At 39.2% G+C, this 22,546-nt stretch overlaps 1 protein-coding gene across 1 annotated transcript in view; it reads left to right on the forward strand.

Moving 5' to 3' along the window:
* The window catches only part of LOC139710616 (echinoderm microtubule-associated protein-like 2), a 49,896-nt gene extending 27,572 nt beyond the window's left edge, over positions 1-22,324 (forward strand). The window contains exons 3-22 of the mRNA XM_071622540.1: positions 64-358; positions 1,907-2,178; positions 2,890-3,131; positions 4,075-4,224; positions 4,850-4,919; positions 5,782-5,808; positions 7,910-8,011; positions 8,420-8,515; positions 9,629-9,661; positions 10,433-10,573; positions 11,585-11,681; positions 12,307-12,479; positions 14,218-14,355; positions 14,951-15,082; positions 15,584-15,740; positions 16,494-16,591; positions 17,530-17,617; positions 18,508-18,600; positions 19,871-20,001; positions 22,154-22,324. Coding sequence (XP_071478641.1) covers positions 64-358; positions 1,907-2,178; positions 2,890-3,131; positions 4,075-4,224; positions 4,850-4,919; positions 5,782-5,808; positions 7,910-8,011; positions 8,420-8,515; positions 9,629-9,661; positions 10,433-10,573; positions 11,585-11,681; positions 12,307-12,479; positions 14,218-14,355; positions 14,951-15,082; positions 15,584-15,740; positions 16,494-16,591; positions 17,530-17,617; positions 18,508-18,600; positions 19,871-20,001; positions 22,154-22,324 — 2,706 coding nt within the window. The remainder of the gene's footprint in view (positions 1-63; positions 359-1,906; positions 2,179-2,889; positions 3,132-4,074; positions 4,225-4,849; positions 4,920-5,781; positions 5,809-7,909; positions 8,012-8,419; positions 8,516-9,628; positions 9,662-10,432; positions 10,574-11,584; positions 11,682-12,306; positions 12,480-14,217; positions 14,356-14,950; positions 15,083-15,583; positions 15,741-16,493; positions 16,592-17,529; positions 17,618-18,507; positions 18,601-19,870; positions 20,002-22,153) is intronic.
* Positions 22,325-22,546: the final 222 nt, after the last annotated feature.

Here is a 22,546-nt window from a genome sequence, read left to right on the forward strand (position 1 = left end):
TATGTAACAAGTGCTTCCCTGGTACTGCATTATTCTCTATGGCAACTAATCCTTTCCCTCTAGGTCCTCAGTTTCACACAACTCTTTCGCGACTTCCGGGACCACAGCATGTTCATCGCCTGCGGTATAGAGCAGCTGAAGCGGTCGTCGCATCTCGGCAAGGCGCGAAGCGAGTCCGAGGATCCCGAACCACCAGCCGCGGAGAGGTTCGAGGTGGACGACATCTTCGACGACGTCCCACGACCACAGCGGCAGCCGGCGATGGCGAAAGTCGGTCGGTACGTCACGATGTACCAGGACTGGAAGAGGTACAAGGAGAAGCGGTGGAAACGGCCAGATGAGCCCGAAGTACAGCGAGGTGAGTAGAAACATACTTAGACGACGACGACGACGAAAGCGACAGGGATGAAAAAAGAATGAAAATCATTGCGATTTGGTTTTAAAAATGTAACATAATAACCAGTGGCGATAATAACACAGGTGGAGTATATCATAGTTGCATTATGTTTTAATTTTTTTTGCACAACCCCCTCATTATATTTCTGTCTTGTCTTGTGACACATCAAAATATTAAAAATGACTGATGTCAGACAACTGACGATACTGCAGTCTTTACTTACTATGTAATGGCGTAAGCTCAACTGATTTTTTGCTGAATAGAAAGAATTGGCAAAGGAAATGCTTCCCAGAACTTATCTTTGAAAAATTAAACATCCTTAAAGATAATAAAAGTAAAAAGAACAGATTAAACTTCGAGTTGTCTGCACCAACACCGTCCGATCAGTAGTGATGAATTATAAGTGACAGCAGTGTGGAACCGTCATGCGCAGCAATATCCTCAGTCTCAATGGATAAATCAGTGATCAACCTTGGGCTTCCATTTCCGTCTGTCGTGTATATTTTGGATATCTTCCTTCACTCGTTCAGAAACTGTTTATTCAAAGGAATAAATTGCGATAGTCACCTCAGATTTTTGTTGCACTACACATTGAAAGATCCTCGCCTTTTAATGATCCTTACTGCACCACACGGTGAAAGTTCCTTGCCATTAGTGATCTTAGCTGTACCACATATTGGAAGGCCTTTTCATGATGTTTTCTGCGCCACACATAGGTGGTCCTTGCCTTTGATGCTCTCTGCGGCACCACACATTGAAAGGTCATTGCCTTTAGTGATCTCAGCTGTACCACAAATTGGAAGATCCTTTTCTTTAGTGATCTTTGCTGTACCACACATTCAGTGACATTGGAATGTCCTTGCCTCTTGTGATCTCAGCTGTACCACACATTTTCAGTTCCTTGCCTTTAGTAATCTCCGCTGTACCACATATTGAAAGATCCTTAAATTTAGTAATCTCTGCTGCACCACACATTGCAAGGTCTTGCCTTTACCGATCTCAGCTGTACCATAAGACCATTTTCTTTAGTGATCTTTGCTGCACCACACATTAGAATATCCTTACATGCCTCTTGTGATCTCAACTGTACCACATATTTTACTGTCTTTGCCTTTAATGATCTGTGCTGCACCACACAGTAAAAGGTTCCGCCTTCAGTAATCTCTGCTCCACCACATATTGAAAGATCTTTACCTTTAGCGCTCTCTGCTGCACCACACGTTGCAAAGTCCTTACCATCAGTGATCTCAGCTGTAAGGCCTACAACGCATTTTCATGCCCTTGTCCGTAGTGCCCTGCACTTCATCACACGTTGGAAGGCCCGTGCCTTTAGTGATCTCTTTTACACCTCGTATTAATGGATAGGTCCTTTGTCTCAAGTGATCTTATCTGCACCCCACATATAGGAAGTTCCTGCCTGCACCTCACACTGGAAGGTACCATGTATTCCCCTATTCACCATCACCTGTTTTTCGTCATATTGTTTTTGATGTTTGGTATTTTTTATAGCCTATCCTGCCAGCCCAAGGAGAGCTCTGCCGTCGAAGGAAGATCCACTTCCACCGATGCGACCGCGAAAGGCCTTCCAGACGAACAACGGCAACGCCCTGGCGAACAGCTTGGGCAGCTCGACGGACGAGAGCCTCGAACTGATGGATTTCGAGGAGCAGAACGGCAACGACGACGGTTCGAGGCGCGGTCGTGGCGTGCACGTGATCGAAGACCGCACGCCGTACAACCTGCGCGACAGGAAGCAGAGGCTACTGGACAAACGCGTTCAGGTAAACACGGAGATCGATGCCTACGTACAGGTAGGACGCCGTGCGCGTCATTAACAGAATGTCGCGACATGTCGTGGTAAATCTAATGGTATTATGTCGAGGAAATATTTCAGTAACATGAAATACATATCGTTACACTCCCTCCCAAACAAGAACAACGACAATAACATAAGTAGGACCTACAGTAATTGCTATTTTACGCAATTTTGACTCGTACAAGATTGAGCAATACCAGATTAATCAGAAATGAAATATTGATCGCTGAGCAATGAGGCTAAAATGTAGCTACCACCTTTGCATGTAATAGATTTTTCATTTTCTGCTGATATTAATCATGTACTTTCAACTAATTAAGTCAGGTCAAATTGAAATGAATAGATTTGTCAGACAAAATAAACGCACATCATTGGATGATTATTTGAAGTGTTTACTACCTGAACATTACAAACAAAAATCAATGTCATTCCCGGCTTGAAACATTAAAGTCATGCCATGAATCATTAATTATACTTACCACGTCGTTTGTATTGAATTGTAAGGAGGGTTGGCTAGACATCAACGTATAGAAGAGCTCTTAGATATGAAAATGTAATTATTGATTATCCGTTTAAACAATTTAACAAATGCTAAATGTGACAAAAGTAACATTTGTAAATCGATTTTTAATATTTATGTTTTACATCTTTCATTCACCCAATGGACATCCTACAGCTGCAGAACTCACCGGAAGTGATCGTCTCGGACGATGGTCAAGAAGGACTGTCACCGGTCAAGAATCAGAAGCCGCTCGGGGCCCGCCGGAAAGAGAAGAGAGAGACCAAGGGTCAAAAGTTCCTACCGGCTCCGGTCAGCGTCGAAATCCACGGTCAGCTACGCGAGTTTCTCCCGCCTTCAGACGACGGACCCAAACACAGCGATAAACTTCCCGCCAAGAAACTCAAACTGGACTGGGTGTATCCTTTTTGTTTAAATGTATTTGTGTGTGTGTGTGTGTGTGTGTGTGTCTCTCTCTCTCTCTCTCTCTCTCTGTGTGTGTGTGTGTGTGTGTGTGTGTGTGTGTGGTTCGTTAGAGGGTATGTTGAGGATACGACTGATTATTACCTCAGGTGTTTAAATGGTGTAGGTATGATTAAACGTCAAATACATTTTATTTTGCGTAGTACAGCACACTAATAATGATTGCATAGTAACCCCACAGTCATCTGAAGGAATATTCCACCTCTGTGTACCATATCATCAAGGGGCTGTTTGAAGGAATTATTAACAAACTGCTGTGTGCATGTCTATATTAGGGTGATCTGAAAAGGAATAGATTTCGAAGTTACAGATACAACGGTCAGAGGTCTTGTAATGTAATTGCCTTGCTGAAATGATTCTCCACACTATCACAATGTTAAGGGAAACGTACCGTAGGTTATGGTGTTTGGTATGACTGAAATTGTAAAATATGCTTTACCAATTAGATGCAAATGCATGAGGAGATATGCAATATACATGTTTTGTGTGTGCGTTTATATAAATGCATTTGTTGAATATGTGTGTCCTTTGAAGTTGTTTGTATACAAACAACTTCAAAGTACACATATTTTTCAACATAGGCATATACATTCATTTGTGTGTATCACATATTCATTTGTGTGTATCACATAATATTCGCGTAGGTCCTACCGCGTGTTATGTGTGTGTGCGCAAAGGGCGCATTGATTTTGTTGATTATTTTAACGTTTTACTGTCTCATTACCTTCAGCAACATGTTTGCTATGAGCCAATCAGACGCAAGGATTTCAGTAGCTTTTAACAGTTGTCAGTGTAAATCAGTGACAAAAAGTTTCATGAAACGGTCCCCGGATGTGCATTTTTCCTCTCCATTCCTTAACCTTTTACTGCTACCAAAAGCTATGGGTATCGGGGCTTCGACGCCAGAAACAACCTCTTCTCCCTGCCGTCGGGCGAGCTGCTCTATTTCGTCGGAGCCATCGCCATCCTCTTCGACCGGGACCTCGGCGAGCAGCGGCACTACCTCGGTCACAACGAAGACATCCAGAGGTACCCTTGCCGTAGAGATACACACACACACACACACACACACACACACACACACACACACACACACATGTCAGTGTGATGTAATGAGTTTATAGGCCTACACATGCGACGGTAAGATAAAATAGATATGAAAAAATAAAAAATAAAAATGAATATAGAGATACAAAATTATACCAGTATACGAGGTACGAACTGGTCAGAGGGTGAACTACTCGTTACTACAAGCGTCGCAATTTGAACAGCTTTGGCATAATTATAGCTTTCTTTCTCGAATTAGAGATAATAGATTATATTTCATGTACCCTTGAAATAAGTAAACTGAAATGGCATTGACTCCTTAAACCATGAACCTTACATTTTCTGTCCGTGCCTCTGCATGCTCTATGAATAATTTAGACCAAACAACAACGCAGAACGTGTCGCTCTTGAGTAATATTTTGTCGAGATTACGAAAGTTTCATGTAATAAAGACATCTTTTTGACACGTCTTTACACCTGTCGTCTTACCGCCGTTACAAGATCCAAATAATGCACCTTCAGTATGATGCCTACTGTCTCAAAGTCATTCATTCATGGCTACTTTTTCTCTCTCCCTCTCTCTCTCTCTCTCTCTCTCTCACCAAAGCATGGCTGTCCATCCCAGTGGTGCGTACGTGGCAACGGGCCAAATGGCTGGACAACTCCCTGATTCAACGGTAAGATACCCAGCTCCTGCACTCAACAGACAAGCCTCTTGAATGACCGAATGACTGACTGACTGACTGAATGAATGAATGAATGAATGAATGAATGAATGAAATAATCAATCAATTACTTGATGAAATAGATGAATGGATGAATGAGAAATAAGTAAATGAATGAATACAAACGTAGCTTAACCATTTGAACGAATCAAGGTATTAAGTTTTAATCTCAACTACTTGATTTAATGAATGACTGATTAAAATAATTGATTAATAACACTTGAATGAATTATTAAAAAGAAAGAAGAATTCATAATAAAGATAGAAGAATTCCAATTTACTGTCGAACAGTTAGCCGTCGCTATCGCATATTATGCTCTAAAGACAAAGGAAAAACAACTATTTCATTTCAAAATAAAACCATAGCTTGGATGTAGTATGGGTATTTCTACAAGCGTCAGCAAATCGATGTCTTTTATTTCCAAGGTGACGAAGCTTTGCGAGAAACTAATGTATAGAAATATTTTGTGTGTGTGTGTCATTTATGTCAGTAGTTATTGCGGATACTAAAGAGTTATTTAAGAAATTGCTGTTACATCAGTGACGTCAGTTTAATTTCCGCAGTTTTATTCTAAGCCAATTGGATAGTGAATTGATTTCTTAAAGAAATAACAAACCAGCAAGAGATAGTGATTCCCGTGCTGGTTCACGAAAACAACAACAACAACAACAACAACAACAACAACAAAAACAAAACAACCGCAACAACAATTTCCAATACAATGATAGGGTTGTGTCAGATTTTGTAGAATATACGATTATGTCCTGTAAATTCAAAGGATTGAGTTTTGTTTTGCTATTTCCACGAGAGTAGCCCTCAGACGTTGCGATTTGCCACTGCGTAAGTATCTTGTATCTATATCCTTTTCTCTTCTTCACTTATTTACACGTCTGTTGCATTCTCACACAGCATTGTAACGTGTGTGGTGTTTCAATATTTTGCACTGTCTGCTTGGTTGTATTTGTATTTACAGGAAAGGTAGATTTTGATTTTGATTTTGATTTTGATTTTAATTTCTTCGTCCTTAGGGGATACACACAAAGTCTTTCCTCAGTAATAATGTATTCCACGGATCATTTAGCACCCTGCATCTGTGCATATTATACATACCATTATTGAATTCAGAATTTGTTGGCACCCAAGAAACAGTGGAGTGTGGGAAGTTGTCATTACTGAATGACGCCGTGACGTCAGAAATAATGAGCTAGTAACTATAAATACACCGCTATAGATTTGTTGATGAACGACCACACACACCAATACACCGGATAAGATATATCGTAGTCTGACAAGCCGTCCGGATATCCAGTCCATTGTTACTACCATTTGCCCCTGTATTGAATGAAATAGTCCAACCTGCGTTATCATCATTCTGAAATTTATAATACCGGTAGGTGTACCTTTTTGCCAAGTTTGATTGTGTCTCAACGATATTTTGCACAGCTGCCAATTAGTGTAATTTCTATAACACAGAGTGTTTGAACTGAGCACTCAACACATAGCACAGAGCTCTATAGTTTCAACAGACATTCAAGAGCCTGATTGGGGGTCAACTCATCTGCAACAGAGGCACTTAAACAGAGAAGAATCAGTGTTAAATGACTAAAACTGACAAACAGTTTGAGAAATTAAGATTTTATTCATGTCACTGGCGCATGTGTTGTTAGGCAACGCTGATTTATACCCATTTAGCGAGTCATACCATTTTTCTTAATAGACCTTTGGAGAACACATATTCATGCTTAGTTTTGTTTTTCTCTTTTTTTTTGTCCAAATAGCTTGCTTTTTCAGTTATGTTCCCTCTTCAATTTGCGCCATACTGCAAAACTTAACCGGTCGCAAATCAGTCTATTTATAAGTAATAAACAAACGGACATTATCTGACTCTATCGTTGAAAGTGAATATTTGAAAAAAAACCCAACACCTTAGTAGTCCCCCCCCCCCCCCCATAAAAAGGGCTGTAATGTGTGTGAGAGGGAGAGAGGGAGAAAGAGAGAGAGAGAGAGAGAGAGAGAGAGAATGAATAAGTGCTTGTTTACAATGTTTATGTTTCGTCTCAACCTCGATGTAGTGAACTCACCTACTCTGCCAGCGTCGTACATTAATTCCAATAATATTTTCGATTAGAAATGCACCCTTAGTCAAATTAGAATGTAGTTTGACTGCTTCGGATGATGATGAATAATATACATTTCATTGCAGCTAATGACCTTCACGAAATGCGTGTTTGACATTTTAGGCTCGAGTATTTTTTGATGAAAATTGTAGATGTTGCCTTGTATAATGATTAATTGTTGGTTTCTGTTGTGCAACTGTCAGATGGGCGCTGTTAGACCTCTATTGTGTTTTAATTCAAGGCATTTCATGATCACTTCAGCGTTGGTAATATGTATATACCATATATATATGAGAGGTGGATATCTAATACAACATACATGCACTTCCATCGCGTGCATGGGAAGCCTTTCTAGGCACGTAGTTTCACTGACAAGTTAAAATAAGAAAATGTCTCTTTCCAGTGAACACAGTGATGAATTGATGCAAACACTTCTTATTTCTGTTGTTTCTTTCATAAAGGACATTTTCTTAAATCAACACTTACATAATCAACTCAAAAATGTACTCTTACTTTTTTATTTCTTCAGTAAAAGACGTTTAATAATCTGACCTGCTAATCGAGATAATGATTATGTGATAGCAGACCACAAGAACTTCACAAGATATGATGAAAATATTCCGCGACTTCTGAACCCTTTCTGTACCTGGGACGTTCGCCAGTGTGTACAATGCTATGGGGTTTCGTGTGTAAATCGGAACTCAAAGCACACAAGGGGTTGAACTGCCATGTAGGGATCCAAACGAAGCTATGTGATGGATGCCATATTACGTCTGTATGTACATTCACGAGTCACCACGTTTCCTTCCGGGTCATACCTGCAGGCACACGTGCGAGTCTGGGAGGTCCAATCGCTGTGCACTCACGCCATCCTTGGTCTGGATTTCTTCTCCGAGGGGATCGCCTGTCTCAGCTTCTCGAACGAGGTGAGTATGTTCTACTACATAATCATTATCATGAAGGCTGGAGATACAACACGGTATAATCATGACTAAACAACTATAGTTGTGCAACATAATGACCAAAACTTAAAAAAAAAGAATTACACCAAATTTGATGGAAATTCCATGAACACCAAAGTACATCACTCTCAACGTAGATTAGAGTACGCTGGACCTTCAACTTCGAGCTAGATCATTTCTGGATATTATATTTGCACCGATGATCGATGTTCTGTCTTTTAATTGTTTATTTTAATGATATCTCTCACGCGGGGTTGACGAGTTAGGAATCAATCCTCATGACTACTGTCTGATGATTTACCTCATGACAATTGCGCATTTTATTGCACTACACTATGTTTTAAAAAGTACTTTTGCGATTTTGTTTACAAGAATAATGGTGAATGGCTGCTGGCGGTCGAGCAAGGAGGTGATCACGTGATCAGTGTCTGGCAGTGGCAGGAGGACAGACTACACACCAAGTCAAACGTGAGTCTCTGTCCCTTCTCTACCTCTCCTTCCCTCTCATCAACCACTCATCAAAAAGTTTGGGTATATCCGTTCTAGATGGAGGCTAATTATGCCAAATGTCAACTTTCATCCAGTTGTAAACGTATTCCTCATCTACTCCATTACTATTACGACAGTGTGACGACACATCACGTGTATTATTGCCACTGTCTTTCAATTTTATCGAATGTCTTTCATCTAAAAAGGTATAAGCACTATTATCACCATACCATGACCAATCCTGTCATCACCATCGTAGTCATCTCCAGCGATAGTATTTAACTTTCATATCAACATATTAATCAACATTATCTCCATTCCACCGCTACCCCTATCATTAACAGCGTAGTCATTTCCATCAAGAGCATTTATAGCTTCCTGAGTAAAGTAAAGCAGAATTTGTATCGTTACGAATCTAGTACGTCCCTATCTTTTCCTCTGGCCGGCCATCTTTTCAAGCAATGCTTATAATGGCGGCCCTCTGCATAATCGTTTCTTAACTACAAATGTTATTCTTATCACTGCTGCATAGACATGCATACTGTCTATTATATCATTAATTTCCTTTCATATCGTTGTTTATGCAAGTCAAAAGACTGTGTTCAATCTATTTTATACATTTCCTACATGTTCATGATTATGTACTTATATATAGCGTGGTTTATGCGAGTCAAACGACTCTGCGTTGAATTTACTTTGTATATTTCCTGCTTCTTCATGACTATGTAACTTATGTATATTGATTTGCAGAAAATAAAGTATCTATCAAAATATATATATATAGATATTGGATATTTTTGTGAGGAGAAAATCGTATGTTGATGATAATTTGCTCCATCGCATTTGTGCTGGACATTTTTATAATGTTGAGTCTCCCTCACCCTTCTCTTCAGTCATGTTTCTGGTTGTGCCTGTTTTTCTATGTGTCAGGTTGCCTATTTTTCTTTACCATTTCTCTGGGGTTCGCTCGTTCCTTTGTTGAGAAGATTGGATGATCATAGCAAACGACAGTAAACCATTCAAAAAAAAATATGATCATGCGTAATTATTATGATATTGCTTTTTCCTGTCATCGTTTTTTTATATTCTCAGGAGTACCAACTACATGACGCAGCGTCAACACAGGTTCGTTTCATTTTACTGTTTTATTGAGACAAGGAACGTTTACTGAACGAACAAAAACACACGCAATCTTGCACCATTTAGATTTACCTGCAATGTACCTGGACGGAATCATTAACCCGTTTAGGACGAGCTGATTTTGCTACAACACATCTTCCATACACGCCTGTCAAAGTATACTCGGATCTAATCTTCAACGGGTTATTAACCAATCTCTTCCAAATACCACGAGGCTGCCGTCGGCAATCGGTTGCATTGAGTTTATGTCGTCTTGAGGAGCCGTTGATTTCGAATAAAAAAGAAGAAGAAGAAGAATCGACGTTATAACTTACTGAGTAAGCTCGTCACTAGACTGAGATTAGATTCATCATTGAAGGGGGAGGACAATGAAGTGACAGCCCCTTTATATATTGGGCCCCATGGAAGAACAGAATCATTCTAATAATGAATCTGAAATGGGCACTCCGTCCATTTTGTAATCTTTGCTTATTCATGTATGGTTTAAGTTTTCTATGATTTTTAATGTGAAATGGAAATTCTTTGCCAATGTGTTACAAGGTCAACGAGAGGTGATTATATCAAAACACATCTATATCATTGTATAAGGCAATTCGTTCACAAAGTAAGCCTGTCATAGGAGTTAAACTGTCACCATCTGGTAACTAGTGGTAGAAATGCTATTAGTAATATGAGATAATGAATACGGGGAAAAGAACGACAACAAAATCGGAACATATCCTTTCAAAGTTTCGATAATCCGTCATCGGCTTCCAGGCGAACACGGATGCGATCGTATGCGGCGCTTTCCATCCGTTCGACGACTCCACGGTGGTGACGGCCGGTCGACATCATCTCTACTTCTGGACGCTGCTCGACAACCGGCTCGTACGGGACAAGAGGAGCGGCGTCTGGGATGTGAGTACAATGTGTTATAGAAACTGATTGCCGGAGATATGCATTGTTTGATATGATTTGTTATTTCTGCATTCAATCAAATACAAATTGAATTCAAATTTCAAAAGCACAAAAACGAAGAATAGCAAGTGCTGTGATTGAAAATGATAACATAATATTACACAAATAGATCAGAATAAGCAACAATGTTGTACAGCAAACATATACAAACATGCAGTAAGATAAGTAAATATTTTCCAGTAAATAACAGAGATAATCGAATGCACGAGACAGCCACAGTGAGCGATTAAGCTTGAATGGATGGGGCCTCGTGAAAAGACTATCCAGCGACACACCTCTGTTTGGGGAAATTACTCGTAAGTGATCAAATGGGTAGAGTGCAATTGCAGGTGTGGGTGTAGAATGCAGTTGAATGAAGAAAAATAGTGAGCGGAGCATAATTATGGTTGTATCAAACACCGCTTATGTGTAGTTTTTACAAAATAGATAGTTGAATAGTAAGGTATGGATGATGATGACGATATTTATTTATTGATTCATTCTGTCATATTCAAACAGGATAGTCCTCTCAGTTTTTCAACTGCTTTCCAGGGGAACCCTGTGTACAAATACATGGTAAAACATTGGAGTACAAAAGACTTCATAAAAATCACATGGAAGACAGTATAACACACATTCACAAACAATACACGCTTGATAAAACACGAGACTGACATAAAAAATCAGTATAGACGAAGTGAATTATTATAAAAAAAAACATGAAGTAACTGTGTAATTAGGGTCATAACCCACCGTAGGTAAAAACTGACTGATACGATAAAATGGGTTGGTGAGAAAAAAAATACAAACAACTGAAAAGCATTGAAAAAGAAACAATCAATTTACCACCGTTTTATCATTGCAATATATATTCGTTTAAAAGGTATACACGTTGTAACTCAACTGACGGCATAATTTTCTAAATCTTTCAAGATGTAATGATGTGTCCAATTCAATGCGTTATGTCCACAGAGCGACAAGCCTGCGTACGTCACTTGTCTGGAATTCTCACACACGGGCGACGTTCTCACCGGCGATTCCAGCGGGAACATAACCGTGTGGGAAAAAGGTAAACTACACTTTCTGTTCACTCTACCTAAGTTCCATTCCTGTGAGTGTGATGTATTGAGTTTGAGTGTGAGTCAGTTAAATCACCGAGACAGTAAACGCTGTCAATCATTTCATACGGGTGCACGTCACGAGTTCGATACCCACGAATCATATCGTACAGTCCACGAGTCATACAGCCTATGTCTTTGACACTAAGCAAACAAAGCCCACGAGACCTACATATTAAGATCCTTGTTGTATCTCGAGCTCTACGGCTGCGGCTGTTTTTACCTAGTGTCGAACTCGTGGGCTGTATGACTAGTGGACTGTATGACTCAGGGAGTGTCGATCTCGTGGGATGACCCTGATCAGACGTTGCATTCAGAAGCCGCTAATTCTATTCCTTTGTGTCAAATTTCTGCACAATCAACATCTTCACAGAAAAAATAAATGCAATTCCTTTAACGTGATGTGCCATTGCATTATATTAACAGCAATGTTTGAATGCTCATTTTCCAATTACCCGAAATTAGGCACTTACTTAACAATTCATTCAATCCTGCACTTTGTGATAATATTCAGTATCGAATGAATCGATGATATCATGTTAATCATTTAACTCATCACTCTTCGTTCCCTTGCAGATAACGACAGCTCGTTCAAGCTCCGCTACAAGGTGCAGCACGCGCACGAGCGCAGCGTCTTTGCGCTCTGTATGCTGGAAGACGGCACTCTCATATCTGGCGGCGGTCTTGACCGGAGACTACTAGCTTGGGATTCCCTCAGCGGATACACTTTCTCGAACGTCGAGCGGCTGGTAAGTAGACTAAAGGGCAGTTATATTTGTTTTTGTACTCTTCAACTTTGGGGTTTCGACAGCTCAAAAGGTACATTCTTCTTTATTAATGCATTCTCTACCTCCATAATCTGTTTCAATGCTGCATTCTCCTCCTCAACACACTAATGATAATCACACACACACACACACACACACACACACACACACAATTATTTTATAGGCTTTAAAGGTCGCTACACTGTGATTCGGTTTTGACCAAACAATATATAAGCAGATAACGATTTACTATAAGCAATCAAAAGACGATGCTTTAATCCCCATGTGTGGAACAGAAGAGAGTTAATTATGTAATTGAACACTCCTTCCTAGATATCGGTATGACGTCACGGCTACACGCACTGGATAATACTAAAACAACATAAAAACTGTATGTCCGTATGATTCAGAGGGAGGTTGAGATGGGTCTCGTGTATGGAACGCTATTACATGTATTAGTGACTATCTAGGGACCTATATTCCATGAGCTGTAGTAATAGAAAGTGTTATTCTCGAAGCATGGGGTAGTGCCCATCAAACTTTATTAGATAGATTATTGTTATTACAAAAAAAGGCACTTCGTATTATTTGTGGCGTTTCTCCACGTTCCCATGCAGATCCATTATTTATTAGATATAAGATATTAAAAATCAAAGATTTGTTTTTCTTTCAGCTGGGTCAGTTTATGTTTAATTATAACACAAATGCACTTCCCAGCATTTTTTATTCAATGTTTCCACGAAATCAATCTTTTCATAATTATCCCACCAGGCGATCAAATGAGTTTCATTTACCCCTTCTAAGAACGTTATTGGCTCAAAATACATTTATATACACTGGCTTTAGATTTTGGAATTCTTTAAGTTGTGATATAAAAAATTCCTTATCTTTGAATTCGTTTAAGCGTAAGTTAAAATATTTTTTGTTAAACTCATATTAAGATATATACGATTCATTACTTAGCTGGTCTTTACAGCCTAGGGGTTCATCGTCAATCATTGATTTCATCATTGTGTATTTTTTACATTATCTTATTTGTATAAACTTTGCTCGGCTGATTGAGCTGAAACACCTCAATTCCCTCTTCTGATCCCTATGTTCAGCACCTCAATTCCCTCTTCTGATACCGATGTTCAGCGTGTTGGCTTTTCCTTTCCTTTCATTTTTCTTTCTCTCATTTCTTTCCATTATTCTTTTGTGTTTTATTACTGTCATGGTATACCCTACTGTAAAGTCATGTAATGTCGTTGTGTTTCTACTGTCTTGTTCTGTCCTGTCTTGTTCTCTCCTGTCTTTGTAAAAAAAGTTTAATGTATTCACAAGAATCCTTTGAGTGGTTCACAATTTACAAGCATGCTTTTCAGTGAACCTCTCAGTTCTTTCTTTTTTTTTTCTTCCAGACATAACGTTGTATTCTGCCGGTATGCATGTATAATTTCCTATTTGTTAACCATTATCTACCATGTAAAGTCGAATACATGCCTATGTTATATGTGCTGATTCATTTCGTGTTATGTTTGACGAAAAAGAAAGAAGGAATGAAATAAATGAAATGAAAATGAAAGATAAAAACTTAGAGCCTATGAAGATAGGTACTATCGCTGTTTGCTTGGATATTGCACTGTTACCATCATTATGCTGCATTCATTTCACGTCATATTGTTACACCAATCGGGATAATTCAAATTGTTATCCCGAATCTGTGTTTTCACCTTCGCAGTTCCCCGACAGTGCGGGTGGCATCCGGACCATCGCACCTGTCAACCCCGGTAGTCCGGACGGAAAGATCGTCATAGGAACGACCCGGAACCACATCATGGAGGGGTCACTGCAGACGAAGTTCATCTACGTTCTGCAGGTTAGAAATTGTCTTGTGATGCGCGTAATGGTTGCCTGAATTACATCAAGAGGGAAGTAACATCGATGCTAACTCATAACTTTGAAAAGATGCAGAAATGCATGAAACAGGCGCAAGGGGTCATTCACCTTCCAGTTGGTACTGACGGACATATTCGACTTTTTTTCAAGTTTATTTCTTTTCTTTTTTTGTCACAGCAACATTTGTAAGAGCATTAGCCTTCATTCATTCGATTAACCAACAAAACTAATGGTCCTCCTTTTCCGTAAAATAAAGTTGATTTCTATCTTCTTATCTGTGTAATTGTCATGCACCATGCACGCTACTGAGTGTCCCTCACCGTAGACAAACAAACATGTACAGCAATCCAAAACAACAGCAAAGGCAACAACAAAATGAACAGACAAACATAAAAAGTATGCTGCAATCAAAATGGAGGCTAGACATATTTTCTATTCGCGTATAGAGGGCAGACCACAGCGGAAAACAAGCGAATAAACAATCTAACAAAAATAAAAGCAAAAATTCGTATATTCACATCTTCATAAGACAGTATGGCGCTGAACCCTCTTATCGTACTCTCGCCACTGCACAGGGTCACAGTGAAGAATTATGGTCGTTGGCGGCGCACCCCACAAAGCCCATATTTGCCACGGCGGGCTACGACCAGTACGTTATTACGTGGAAAGCCGATACACACAAGGTGCTCTGGAAGGTACATGCAGAAGTGAGTGAACTTTACTTTACCTGGTTCGTTCCCCTTAGGACCCGGATGAATTACATTATGCATTAATTCTGTAGCAATTTCCGCATGTAAGCATCTTAAAGGTGACGACTTAACACGTAAGATTAAAGATTGTTGATTTCAAGTGCATTGCAAGAGCAGACAATCATTTATATCTCTATTTTATAAATAAACAGATCAATGAATTGATATGTAATTGCATTTTGTAGCGCTCGATTGCTGAAAGGCTTTCTTATAATAATGATAATTACTAAAAACCGAACTAAAAAGCCCTACCAAGCACTTAAACAATTGGGTGAGGTTTGCATTTCTAAGAAATTAAGTATGCAGTCTTACTGTTCGTCTAATGATTGACAAAAATATAATATCCCAAAATAAGCATGAACCAACGAAACCGTGTTATCACTCGCGAAAATAAATCCTATTATTTGTGCACGTGGATGCCCTTTGTCCTGACTCGCCTAACCTTTGACCCCTGCACAGAAATGCTGCGTGTGCTGTGCCTTCAACCCGACGGGCAGCGTGCTGGCCGTGGGCACGACTGCCGGGCGATTCATGGTGCACAGCGCCACCGACGGTATGCATGTGAGCTCAGTGCAGGTCGGCAAGGAACAAATTGACGTCATCCAGTACTCGGCTGGTAAGGGTGTATAGGATACATGAAGTCGATTGTGTCAACTACAATGTAATTTGTTAATTTAGATCTCATTTTTTCATTAATTCATTTATTTCCTTATTTATTTATGTATTATTTATTTAAACATTTATTTATTTATTTAGATATTTATTTATTTCTTTATTTATTTACTTATGTATGTATGTATGTATGTATGTATGTATTCATTTATTCATGTGTACATTTATTTATTTATTCATTTACTTATTTATTCATTTTAGTGCAATACACCTCTAGATATCAAGCCCATTATGCTAAAGACCTTCATTCACATATAGATAGTGTGCTGATTTAATGAATATTGACAGCTTGATAAACTGGTAGATTGACAAATAATCGCAATGAGAAATACAATACAAAGCATATGTAAAGAAGGATGAACTAACGTACAGTGAGGAATGATCAGTGAAATTCTGTTCGTACTTCTCCTACTTTGTAAGATTAATGTCCAATGCTACTATCTGCAGAACATTGTGTTCATTTTTATGTCGAGGCAGTTATACATTCAGCTGAAAGTTTCACGTTATTTGTATTTTGTCATTTTTTAAATTGTACCTGTTGAAGGCCTGATTTATTGTAGGCCCCTATTGTTTGTATGACATTTTCTTGAGAGGTAGGAAAATTATTTGAAATTCAAACTGAAATGTGTCTTTATCAATGTCTAAGAATGAAAATGATATTCTAATACATTTCATAAATATAATGCCATTTCCCCAGACGGATCTCTTCTTGCTCTTGGGTCACATGATCACTTCATCTACGTCTTCTCCGTCATGGACGAGGGTCAAGTCTACCGGAAGCTGGGGGTACTGGAGGTCAGTGAACTCACACCTTCTTAAAAAGAAGGATGTGACAGAAATATAATCAGCTGTATCGGCAGCTGATCAAACTTTGTGTTCTGATTTAGAGTCTAGTCATCAGAGAAAGAGAAATATCTATTTTCTACAGAGAAATTCACGAGATATACTTAAAGGGGAAGGCTAGTAACTGATCAGTGGGAATCAGTAGAAATGCTGGGAGATGATTGTTCCAATCCTTATGGGATTCATTCAAGAGTTCATTGTATATCTATTGTTGTGTGAAAATGATTTGCTTCAGAATGGTCTCATATTCAAGTAATGTGCAGTTTAATGCTTCCAGGTTAGCGTCCCTGGTCAGGGACGGAGCATTAATCTGCACATTACTTGAATATGAGACCGTTCTGAAGCAAAATATTTTCACACAACAATAGATATACAATGAACTCTTGAATGAATCCCATAAGGATTGGAACAATCATCTCCCAGCATGTCCACTGATTCCCACTGATCAGTTACTAGCCTTCCCCTTTAACGATAAGTGTACTCACAGCAAGAGAATTGTAATCAAAACAATGTAGACCTACATAACTTTTCGAAGCAATTGTACAAGGCTGTGTGATAAGCAATGTTTAAGGATATAAGATATAATAGAAAAAATCATCTTCGCGAGCTATTCCCTTTGATATGTTATGGTGCTAATGCTTCAAGTGTTGTACACAATAAGTAGGAAGAGAGAGAATAAGACCGATAAATGATGAAAAATGACAAACGCACCCAAATTGTTAATCTAGGGATGATGTATGAATCTAAGAATGTAGCAAGACGAAAATAAAGATAAGAAGAAGAAAGAAGAAGAAGAAGAGGGGGAGGAGAAGGAAGGAGTGTATATGTGCCGAAAATAAAGATTAAATTCACTCTCAATTTCTGATAAAAACGGCTTGTTAATTTTGCAGGGTCATGCCAGTTTCGTCACCCACTTGGACTGGTCTGCCGATGGTGCCTACCTCCAGAGCGTCTCCGGGAATTACGATCTCCTCTTCTGTAAATGAAGCAATTAACAACAAACGCTGCCAACATCGTCCGTAGCGGCTTAAATACAAAACAATGTTCTATTCTCTTAGTTAATTCATCGCATTCGTTGTTACACAAATTTGCTCTCTGAATGTGCTTTTGTGTGTTCGTCCCGTGGGAATCAAATACTATTCAGTTCAAGTTCACTTCATTCTTTTTTTTTTTACCTGTTCGAAATTATGTAATACCTTTGCACACTGACACACTTGTGTAGATGTGTTACACACTATAATTGTTATTCATAACATGCGTTTGCTACTGTATGATGAATTATGCGTGCGTGTAGGCCGATATGATTGTATGCGTACACCATTATGTTTACTTCCATTGAAGAAAAAAAAAACAGGAGAAAAAAAAATACACAGACACGAACACTATTGTAACAAGCTGTCATTAGTAACATTGACTATTATAATAGATACAGATACCGGGACTATAGACAGTTGACTCACGACAAGGAGAGGTCCTCAATTTCGGATGATCTACGTTTTACAAGCTTTGCATCTGAGAAGATCACTCTTTTCAATCACTTTACTAATTCTAGGCGTATATTGCAAAGCGTGCATCGTTTTCCTGACATATGTTTATCCGTTTATATATTTGTATTATATTTCATGATTTGTATTTCATCATTGCTCAGTGATATGAATTGATAAATGCATATTTTGTATTATGTATTATTTTTGTTGGTGGAAATAAATTGAACTGAAAAAAAAACACCTAAAAACCTCAAATACCTTATACATTTATTGTACTTTACTGATGGTCAATAATGATTAACGTAACAAGCAGAGTTGACCAAAGCATTTCTGGTATATACTTTATAATGAAGTTCGATGACGTTTATTTCATGCCTACAGGGGACGTGGACAGCATACAAAGGGTTAAAAATAGCGTCACGAGGGACGTGGAGTGGAACACACACAGCTGCATTCTGGGATACGCAGTGATGGGTAAGAAGAGTATCAAATACCCACATACATATGACCCAACATATGGTCCAAGGCGGAAAAGGCATATTTGATTAGCAGAGGGGTTTAGATATGAGGTGTGATATTTGTTTTTCAATTTTTCAGTACCGGGAGAGACAATAATGAAGAAAATTATACCCCATACCTCATTCTCCTACAGAATAAATTCAGTCCTCGAGTCAAGACCTGAGGGATATTAAAATGAAGTGTTACTGTCCATAGCTGGTAATTTTCTTCGCGCTGGTTACATGTGAGGTGCCGGTATTAACAACTTAACAAAGTAGGCATGGTACTTAAAACGATATGATTCATAATATGACATGGTTTCGGTATACGAGACGAATGTGAGAGAGATAAGGCAAGATCTTCAATTCAATAATCACAGCAGTAACAAATCAAGAACTGTATTTGTGACCGTGCATCACAAAACGAACAAAAAGTAGCACTCCTTGATTTCACGTGAGGACTCAAAAAAGGTGAAACGGGTCAACCAAGTCAATCTTTAGTTTTTCATATTACGTATCTGAAAGAGCTACCCTTCTACATTATTTATAAGTTTGGGATCATAAAATAAAGGGGAAAGTGCATTTTCAGTAGTTTTTTAAAACCCTTTTTTGTAGAGTAGTGAGATCAGGTATGTCTTAGAGGCCCCTTTTCATTTCTTCATAGCCCTTTGCACACTCTTCACTTTCAAGTCTGATAACTTTTGAAGGGATAACGCTACTGCTTTGAAAGTTAGCATCAATCATGGACAGAATGTGTTAAAAGAGCATGCTCAAATTCAATTTAATCTGATAATCCCTTCATTGTTGTTGCTCCAGTGGTTTACATCCTGTTTTTTTGTCCAATTCATCGCACAGCTAGCAAGGTTTGGTAAAGATTAAGCGCTTGAATAGACAGATAGACCCTGTACTTCAGAGCCTCTTTTCTCGGTTCACACTTTTCCAGAGTGTGCACTTTCTTTCCAATATTTAGATAGGTTAGGAGAGTCCATTTGAATTGAGTTATACATCATTTTAAAGCTTAGAGTCTGCTCTTTCAGAATCTGTCCTTAACTAAAATTCCATTTCTGGCGACTTTTTGTTTGTTTTGTGGTGCAGGGTTACATTTATTGTTAAAACACAATGCGGAGAAAGAGCACTTCGTAAATATTGCTGTCTGTTAGAGGACTGAGATAAGAAGTCAGGATAAATGTGTTCATTCAAACATTACCGTGTGTGCTGTTTGTATTGATGTTCTCTTTCTCCTCCAGGCATCTGGCCGCAGCGAGACAAGGGAACGGATGTGGATGCGGTGGCGAGGTCGCCTAGCAACAGGCTCCTGGTGGCTGGAGACAATCTGGGAGCAATCTCCACGTACAAATACCCTTGCGTCTCTGTCAAGGTACATATTACTCTTGAGTATATTATATTATATGAATATTATTATATATATATATATATATATATATATATACAGTCAAACCTGTCTATAGCGGCCACCCAAGGGATACGTAAAAAGTGGTCGTTATAGACAGGTGGCCGCTATAGACAGGTAATCCAACTTTGTGTGCATTGCCTACATGTACAATGTACATGTATCATCAGTGTATACATCTATAAATACTTACATACAATGTACATATTATGTGTGTACGTATGCACACGTGTGTATCATGCATAACACAATGCCGGTGTTTATGAAATTGTTGCACAGTACATGTAGCATGTGCACAGTCGTGAAGAAAGCTTAACACTAGTGCATTACTGTGACTGAATGAGTGATGAATGCAGCTTTGGCAATCACTGAACGTTGCCCGGGAATGACTGGCACGGCTAAAAAGCAGAAAAACACGCTGAATTATCTGCTCGGCTACGGCTCCATCGGGTTTTTGGCCGCTATAGACAGGTTAAAATCTACCGCGGGAAACAACATTTGTGGCCGCTGGCCGCGTTAGACAGGTGGCCGCTATACACAGGGTCTTTAACATGGCTTTTCTCTCGGGGGATTTTTCAGTGGCCGCTATAGACAGGTGGCCGCTATAGAGAGGTGGCCGCTAAGGCAGGTTTGACTGTATATATATACATATATACATATATATATACATATGTATATGTATAGATATATATATATACATATATATATATATATTATATAAATAGTGCATGCTCTATGATGCACTATACTGGATTAGAGAACGACAAATACTAAATTATCCCGAGTGCTGTTTTGTTTCACCGAGGCCGCAGGCCGAGGTGAATAGAACTGCACGAGGGATACTTTAGTATTTGGAGTTCTATAGTCCAGTACTGGTGCATCAATAGAACATGCACTAATTATTATAGTAAATAGGTCCCTCGATCTACATGTATTTCCGTAGGTCTAGGCTAGGCCCTAATTTAAAAAGCTAACAAGACTCACCGTACCGCCGGCACTGCACTTGTTACACGCAGAGTTAACAACCGCAACCTACCGTACGTATTTGTTTACGTGCAAACTGTACACAGCGCGCGTGCGACGCTAGCTAGTACAGCCGTGTAAGCGTATTGCACATCACAGAGCAGACTCGGTTATAAACACCTACATTCTGCGTCCAGGTGGCTGTACGCGCGCATGACGTTGAAATGCTTGGCCTTGTCTTACTACGTCCATCGACCGCCTAGCTCCCTAGGCCTTGCGCGAATCTCTTCGTACATAAAGCGTAGGCACGCACTGTAAGCGTTCGGTATAGTGGCACGGTCGTGCCACTATACCGGAATTTTTGCACAATCACGTGATACTATCCAACCAATCACAACGCAAATTTCACTCTACCTATTTACTATATATATATATATATATATATATATATATATATATAATTATATATTTTTTTTGGGGGGGGGGGGGGGGGCGGGCAAGGCCTGGAGCAAGTGTGGAGATACGAATTAAAACCATAAAAGCCACGATGCTAAGCGGATGATAAAGCATACCAGTGACGTTACAACGACTGTGAATTTACCAGTGGTTACAGCAAAATCTTAGTGGGATTAGCGAATTAAACTTTTTTTTTTCGTTTGCACTTTACATTGAATATTATGTGATATAATCCCCATAGATATGTTGAATATCATAAACTTATGAAATCTGTCGTTATAAAGTAACCAGTCCATACACTGGCATAATTTTGAATTTATGTATATATGTCTGCATGTATTTATATTCGGAATTTTATTGATAATAATAATAGTTAATATTTTTAGAGCACCTTTTCCACTGGATACAAAGCGCTTTGAGATGTTATCCCTGGTCGCCATAGGAGATAAAATATTTACAAATTTACCAGGCAGTGACAGTACAAGTCCACTGCATATAAAGGGATATCAAAATAAGTAGGTCTTCAAATTTTGCTTGAAGTGATCAAGTGTTGGTGATGATTTCAGAAAAGGAGGGAGCTTATTCATCATAATAACTGAATATCATTGTAAATACGAATAGTCGGGAAATCAAAGAAAACATATAGACAATTCTTGCACTATTAATCCTGTTCATTTCCTTGATGTCTTTGAAATGATAGGCTCGGTCAATCGACATCAAGCACCACAGCTCACACGTGACGGCCATCCAGTTCCTGCACGGCGGCGACCACCGGCTCGTGACCGCGGGCGGCCACGACGCCGTAGTGATGCAGTTCACGCTGGTCGACCGTCTGGGGGACAACTTCAGTGGGTTGAACGACAGCCTCTGACATCACCTGGAGCTTCTGTGGTCATCGACGTCGACTGGAGGTCCTTTTCTTCAATTGTTTGTATCAGTGTCTTAACATGTTGCTTGCCACATATGGTAGCACGCCATAGAATTGAACCCTTTCAAACTGCCATTGACTAGGAAGGAGTAAGGATGGCGGACAGTCAAATTAAAGCCTAAGCAAATTAATGACGGTCAATACTTATTGTTTCTTTCCTATATA

The sequence above is a fragment of the Diadema antillarum genome, unplaced genomic scaffold (genome assembly GCF_040938485.1).
Source record: "Diadema antillarum isolate AM-2024a unplaced genomic scaffold, OU_Dant_1.0 seq00001548_RagTag, whole genome shotgun sequence".
In the NCBI taxonomy this organism is placed as follows: Eukaryota; Metazoa; Echinodermata; class Echinoidea; order Diadematoida; family Diadematidae; genus Diadema; species Diadema antillarum.